Source organism: Humulus lupulus, chromosome 1 (assembly GCF_963169125.1).
Source record: "Humulus lupulus chromosome 1, drHumLupu1.1, whole genome shotgun sequence".
Lineage (NCBI taxonomy): Eukaryota > Viridiplantae > Streptophyta > Magnoliopsida > Rosales > Cannabaceae > Humulus > Humulus lupulus.
The window spans coordinates 158,306,441-158,314,253 of NC_084793.1; the positions used below are offsets into that span (position 1 = coordinate 158,306,441).

The window sequence follows — 7,813 nt, forward strand, 5'->3', positions numbered from 1 at the left end:
AGTCAAATTCAAGAACAACATTGTTATCCTTAGTGAATTGAGAAATACTTAATAGATTTTTGGTTATGCTCGGGACATGAAGGATATCTTTTAGAAGTAAGGATTTGGTAGGAATATAGGTGGGAACACTGTTAGAACCAACATGTAAAATAGAGAGAGAAACACCATTACCTACAACCACTTTTGCCTTGCCTTTGTAATCAGCTGTGTTGGTGAGATGTTGATCATCCGTGGTTAGATGATTTGTGGCTCCGGTGTCAAGATACCAAGTTCCAAGAGATTCTTGAAGTGCCGAGGTCTCTATGAGATTTGCTTGAGGACTTTCTGGAGAGGGAGAGTAGCTGGAAGTACCAGGAGAGTGTGGTCCAGTGTAGGTGATATCAAAACGGTGATAACACTTAGGAGCGGTATGACCAGCATGTCCACAGAGTTGACAAAGTGGTCTATTGCCCCTACCACCACGATTAAAGTAAGTGCCTCTGTTTCCTCGATATCCACCTCTGTAACCACGTCCACGGTTGTTACCATTCAGAGAAAGATTTGCCACATTTGCTTGAACATTTGCTAGAGCAGTAGAGGAAAAGTGTTGTAAACGCATCTCATGACTGTGAAGCATAAACTGGATTTCTTGAAGAGTGAGAGGTTCAGATCTGGAGGTTAGGTTGACCACCACAGCTTCGTACTCGGATCCGAGACCGCCAAGAATGTATAGAGCAAGGTCTTCATCTGAAAGAGGTTGGCCAGCCGCAGCAAGAGTATCCGCATAGCCTTTCATCTTGAGAATGTAATCATCCACAGTAGAGGAACCTTTCTTGGTTGATTGCAAGAGACCACGAACTTGAAGTGATCTGGCTCTGGAAGTGGTGGCAAAGAGCTGAGCAAAGGCATTCCAGATCTCCAATGACGTGCGACAATTTATCACATAACCAAGCATGTGTTCAGTAATCGAGTTCATCATCCAGTGCATCAAGAATTGATCTAAACGTAGCCAGTGAAGAAACGCAGGATTAGGAACATCACCTGCAAGAAATTGAACCGGTGGAGGATTGGTGCCGAGTATATGTCCATCAAGATTGTAAGCTCGAACTGCTGCTAGGACTAGGGAGCGCCAGAATGTGTAGTTTGATCGATCGAGGCGAAGAGTAAGGGGAAGAAGAGGAAGAGCTGCCGATGGAGCTTCACGACCGGCGATGGAAGCTCCTGGATTGTCGTTTTGAGCGGAAGACACAGAGTCGTTAGACGCCATTTTTACCTAGGGCTCTTGATACCATGTCACAAAATCAAGATCACAGAGAAACTGGGTGAAGAAGAGATATGAGAATGAATGAAGCTCAACCTTTGAATAGGAAGGCTTGGCCTTTATATAGTGATACTGATTACATATACACGAAAAGAGAATTACAGCTGGCTATAACAAACTCAGAGAAATCAGTTGTAACCAACTGATAACAACTAACAGTAAAAATAACAAACAAGTAAAGGCCTAAGCTATTCATTAATATCTCTAACAGGTATCAAATAATATATTATTTAATTATAATTACTCTTATTCATATTCTAATCATAATCATAACTACTCTTGTTCTTGCTACGATATTATTTAAGGTATTAGATAAACATGCACTTACAATTACGAAATAGATTTTAATTTAGCTTACTTATTTTTAGCTTTAGATCACTATATTAAATATGTGAAAATTAAATGTACTAATTACCTTAAACTAATTAAGCAACTTAATCACATTTTTTAATATTTATAAAATGCAAAACAATTACATAAACTAATGACACGTAATAATAATCTTGGACCAAAAAATAACATTGAGCATTCCATTGCAAAACGCTTAGAAAATAGAGGTTAGTGAGAATCATATAATTGTAAAATAATTACTCAAATATTTAACTTCTCTAATATGAAATGCATTCTATATGATAATGTATTAGTAGCCTTGATATACAATATCATGCAATACTGTAATTATTGACCCTAGTGACTATCTTAAAATAATTATGGGTGTTAGATTTTCCCTTAAGCAATCTATTACGGACTCGTTAAAAATTTCAAATTAAATTGCATTGTAATGTTAAATTTCGTAATTATGATACAAACATACAATAATTATCATAAGGTAAATTATATTTGTACTCCCAAAATTTGATTAAAACGCCTAATTTTTATTAAAAATTAATATATAATATATTTTTTTTCAATTTATGCTCACATTTAAAAAAAAAAAAATTCTTTTTCGTATTCTAAAAAATACATATAAATAATATATATTTAAATATTAAAATAAAAAATATATATAAGAACTTGTTAAAGTAGGAAATTTTTTCTAAAAAATTGTACATTATTTAAAAAAAATATATGAAAACAAGATAAAATAAATTATTGAGATTGACAAAAAAAAAAGAAAGAATGTCAAAAAAAAGTACTCAGAAAGTGTTAAAAATTATTAAAATAAAATTAATTAATGGGGGTGTCTATATATAATTTTGGGGGCAAATATAATGGTCCTTATAACTAATATTAATTCAATATCCTTACACTTAGAAAATCAAATTGTAAAGATGCGGATGTCTTCGCATCATCATTTTTTTTTTTTTTTTTTAAAAAAATCTGCAAAATTTGGATATGCCCACTTAGTAATGGATTGGATTGAATTGAAATTTTTGAAATCGGCACATGTGTGAATTGGATACACTTTTAATATAAAAAGTTGCCTATCCAATCTAATCCACACTTATTTTGATATATATTAAAAAAATTACAAATATATGTAAAATAGAATTAATTTTTCAAGTATTATGAAAAAATTAATATATTAAAAAGAACATGTTAAATTGAAATAAAATGTTATTGTTATCTATGACTTAGGTTTTTTTATATTTGTTGATTAAATTTAAAAAGGATGTTTTACTTCACTTATGAACTGGGTTGGATTAATTTTGACCTACAATACATATTGGAATGGAATGGATCAAAAAATGTCAAATCCACACTTGGTGCAAATCAATTGGTTATGACCAAAGAAGGAAAAAAAATTCCTGAGAACGCCAATAAAACTTATAATACAGTTAATCAAAGTGAAAACATACCTATTAGGAGAATTTAGTTGCCCTTTATTTATTTATTGTGAGGGAAAAAGGTAAAGGCAAATAATTATTGCAACAGAAATGCAAAATTATTAGGGAAGCAATGGAGAGATTAATGGCATAATGGGGACCCCACTGAAAGATTAATTTGCAGTCGAAGATCCGTTTCATGAGAAATTAAAAAAAATATTCTAATAGGCTGTCCCCAACGCGTTCTGTGACTGGATTTACCAAGTTTCAATGAAAAAGCATAATCACATATCAATTGGTCCTGCCTGAGAGGGGGTGAAGAGATAAATATTTTGCACAAGAATGAACATATCAATCACGACCCAACACAAATAACAAAATTGACCATTAGATACAAAAGGCATCTGGGACTCTTTATTTTCTCAAAATACACCCCTCCTTTTTAAGCATAATCAAATTTCCTAACATATCAATACCACTCATCATGTCTGTCTTCTCAAACTCTCCTCTATTTGTAGTGTTGAAATTCAAACATCTTCGTTGCTTCCATCGTTTGCTGGAAAAATGCACTCACATAAAATCATAATCATCAACATCATCATATGCAGTGGTAACCAGGTCATCATCCGGTTTATCAACAAGGAGTTGCTTTTTCTTCGCACCTGACGAGCGGGAACAAAAACAATTGAGAAAAATATTAATTGAAGTAAAAGATTAGCATCCCAGTAATTATATCAAACACCAATCAAATAATAAATTGGAACATGTTGGGGGTTGGGGTTAACTTAATTAAGAAGCATGTTGGATGGAAAATGTATGAACTCGAGTTGCAAGTATTGCTCCATGTATCATGTTCAGCCAGTAGAAAAATAATGCATTTAGAGTAACCAAATATGAAAAAACCGCCCAAACCGACCAATGTTCAACCCTATCGTGTACCTAATATTCTAATGTATCCCTCTACTAATTTTCTCAAACCTAAAGTATTTTCTTTGGCTTGCAAATCAATGAAAGAACAATATAACTGAAACAAATTTTAAAACATACAAAAGTCAGATGAAAAACACAAATGTTAATAAATATGTACCTGTCTTCTTTTTACCAGCATTGGCCTCCTTTTCCAATTTTAGCTTCTCATTTGCAATTGCTGTGATAGAAGATGCAACATCTTTAGCATCTGCCGCTTTCAATGAAGTCGTCGCCAGTCTCATAACTGCCTTAAGCAGATTAATATAATGAAAACTTTTCTGTGATAAAAAACTAATATTAGAAATTCATTAAAATCAGCCCAACCTTTAGTCAAATATGATGATAATCAATTCAGGAATAACCTCAAATGGTAATAGTTTATGAGAAATTAGTTCTGCATATTCCTGAAAGTCACTTTCAGATTTGGGAATAAAATTATCAAGAGTTTTGTCATCGCCTCTCTTAGCAAACAGTTCCTTCGTGGACTTATAATCTGCTTCCTCCACAAGCCTGAAAAGGAAAATAAAAGCTTCACCTCATGAACCTAGTTTCAAAAACTAAACTCTACTATGCAGTTAAATATGTCACCACGCTTAAACAAAATCATAATTGACTTATTGAAATAAAACCACAATATTTCAAAGTAGATAATGATAAATTGATCTAATTAAAGAAACCTGCGTATATGACAAAAAAAGAAAATAAACAATATTCAAACAAACATTTAATATGCAGATCAGAAGAAAAACCAAACTTCTCTTTTATCTCTAAATCCTAAGTAGCCGCTGCTTTTACAAATTCTGTGATTCATGAAAAAAAAAATTCCCTACATCGTGTCACATGAAAGAAATTTGACCAGCCAAATTTAGTTAATAATAACTCAAATAAGAAATAACTCCCACGAGGGGTAGCTCAAACAGGCACACCTATGGTTTGCTCCCACAAGATATGAGGCTCAAGTTCCTCTTGGACACGCACGTAGAAATTGCTATAATTTAATGCTTCCTATATATTATAGGGTCGAGTAAGAGGGTCCAGTCTTGAACTTGGGCCACTAAGCGAGCTTGCAGTTTCCGGTGTCATTAAAAAGGAAAAAAAAAACAAAAATGAATACTCACTCAAAAGTCAAGACATTAGAACAGCAGAAAAGCACCAATCAAATGAGCAAGCATTCTTCCAATTCATCAAATATGCTGGCCTTTCTCATTTACCAACACGAATAAGTTCACCATAGATGTTTTCTCTCTTTCCTTTATTTTTTGGGTGTTTTAGTAAGTTAAGCGGCATTACAGTCAGTAAATACAGATAATAATCAGCATAACCTCTAAAACGAATAAAAGAAATATAAGATTAGGCAAATAAGATTAAGCATTGAACATTTACCTCTGTTGGCGAAGTTTCTCAGCTACAGGATCTAGTGGTTCTTCCTTTGTCTCAACGGCTTTAACTTTCTTATCTGCAGCCTTTGCTGATGATTTCTTAGGTGCTTTATCAGCAGGAGGATTTCTTGCAGGTTCCTGGTCCCATTGCCAAAATGAGAAGGTTACAAAATGAACAAGCAACAAACTATAACAATGTGAAATCAAAAATAAAACTTTTGGATGTTCTCAAAAGCCACACATAAAGAAACAAAGAAAGATTGATCCAAAAACTTATCGTTCCAATAAAAAAATAAATATATAACACAATTTAAGCCAGTTTCTCGAGTGATATTTTGTTATAGGCCAGGCTTTATTTAAGTTAAAAAAGGAAAATAAGAAGAGATGGGGTTGTTCACTAATCCATGACTATACATATATAAATTGTTATTTATGAGCACACACACACACATATATATGCATATGCGTATATAAAATTATAAATAACGACAATAATAATATAAAAGAATTACAGGAGCAGGTTGAGATTCATCTTCATCCTCCCATGAATCCTTGACATCATTTTCATCCACATCTTCATCAGCCCATTTACTACTAAGTGGCTCCGTAGTAATAGCAGGCGGAATATGCTCATCCTCTGAGATTAAAACAAGAATTCAAAGATTAAACCAATAAATAAAAATTGAAATAAAATAAAAAAATTGGAAATTGAAAAAAAAATTGAGAAAGATTACCCCAGTCCTCCATTTGAATTGGAATTGTTACTCCGGCTTTTGATTTGAAGAAAACAAATAGTTATCCTGTACATGAAATATTTGAATGTTAACTCAATATTTGTATATTTCATGTCACAAAGGAGAAAAAATTCGTCGAAAGAAAAAGTTCGCCATGAAAAAAAAATTTGGAGGTTTACCTTGTGGACAATGAAGAATCGAAAGATAGATCAGGCGAGAAGTGGAGAGGAAGAGGAAGAAATAGTGTGCGGCGGCTCTCTGACCAGAACTCCAAAATGTTCTAGGGTATTTTAGGGTTATACCTTCTCAAACTTTTTATTAAATATTACAAAATTTAAGATAGATTAAAGATAAATACAATTCATATGACTTGACCGACTATTTACTAAAATATATGAAAGAAAACTAATACTTCGAAATTAAAAATTTGTCAAAAAAATAATATCTTCTCAAAAGTGCCCTTACACAGCTACAAATGGTATCAAGGTTAGATACATCATTGTATCACTTTATACATGAGAAAGTCAATTATAAATTACTACAACAAAAAACTTATATTTTTACTTTGTTGACGCAGTTTTTCGCCAACAGTGATTTATGAAAATAGCAGGGATGGATTAGTACTTAATGATAAACAGTAATAAGAAAATGATGCTTAAGAACACTCGTCTTTTTACGTGGTTCGAAGTTTAAATCCACCTAGTCCACGAGTCTATATTATTACTGTTTTTCTTTCTAAATTTTGACAGAGTTTTTGCATTACAGAAAAACCTTCTTTTTTTTCCTATCCAAGGACTTAGTATTTATAAAGAAAATCCATTGATAGGATAGGCATTGGAGTCATCACGTGAATCAAATCCCTAGTGTGACCTGTCTCACACTAATTATAATTATTACAATTTATCCTAAGGTATGGTCTAATCATTAGGTAAAACATGATTATGGATCCTAAGGGATAATTCGGACATGCGATGTCTGATCATGCACGATTATATTACGTGTCCGGGATTTCAGGGATTTGCGGACATGTAATGTCTGACCATGCACATCTATATAACATATATAGGTTTATAAAGATCCAAAGATGCGACAGATCTCTAGCGTACCCCGAGCTGAGTGCAGCGCCAGCTCGTATCTCAGATGCTATGCTTTATAAACATTTTTAGTTCGTGCCAATTGCTTTGTATTCACCAGCTCGTGCTATAGACCTGGGGAGTCATGCTGCCTTTACAAAGGAAATATGGACTTATGGATCATCTATTACAGTTCTTAGCTAGCCAGCTATATCCGAGTTGGCTAAAAGACTCATGCTGAATTTTAGGACGTACATTTGCCCCCCAAGTCCCTACTTGTGTTCTACGACATCATCTTTTGACTTACACAGCGGGGACTTTTAAACTTCCATCGTGATTATCCAGGCTTGCCCATTACTCCAGTACTGGACACGTGGAACGCTATGATTAGCGTCTATTCTGGTTTCGAGGGCTGCATTAAAGGCCCGGACAACTTTTTGCCGCTGTTTCGTCTTTCAAAACACTATCCTCGGATCTTGAATTGGTTTGATCAGATGGTCCACGTTGTTTTATGCCTTTTACGTATAAAAAGGGACAGGTCAATCCTCCAGCTTACCACCTTTCATTCGAAAATTTTCTTCTTCGTCTTCTA

At 33.6% G+C, this 7,813-nt stretch overlaps 1 protein-coding gene across 1 annotated transcript; it reads right to left on the reverse strand.

The window, feature by feature from the left end:
- Window positions 1–3,212: 3,212 nt before the first annotated feature.
- Window positions 3,213–6,483, reverse strand: LOC133799620 (uncharacterized). Its single transcript, XM_062237620.1, has 7 exons — window positions 6,328–6,483; window positions 6,149–6,214; window positions 5,927–6,051; window positions 5,419–5,552; window positions 4,398–4,545; window positions 4,154–4,313; window positions 3,213–3,728 (listed from the first exon to the last, which is right to left on the reverse strand). The coding sequence occupies exons 2-7, from the start codon at window positions 6,159–6,161 to the stop codon at window positions 3,637–3,639; spliced, it is 672 nt and encodes a 223-aa protein (XP_062093604.1). The 5' UTR covers window positions 6,162–6,214; window positions 6,328–6,483; the 3' UTR covers window positions 3,213–3,636.
- Between the last annotated feature and the right edge of the window lie 1,330 nt (window positions 6,484–7,813).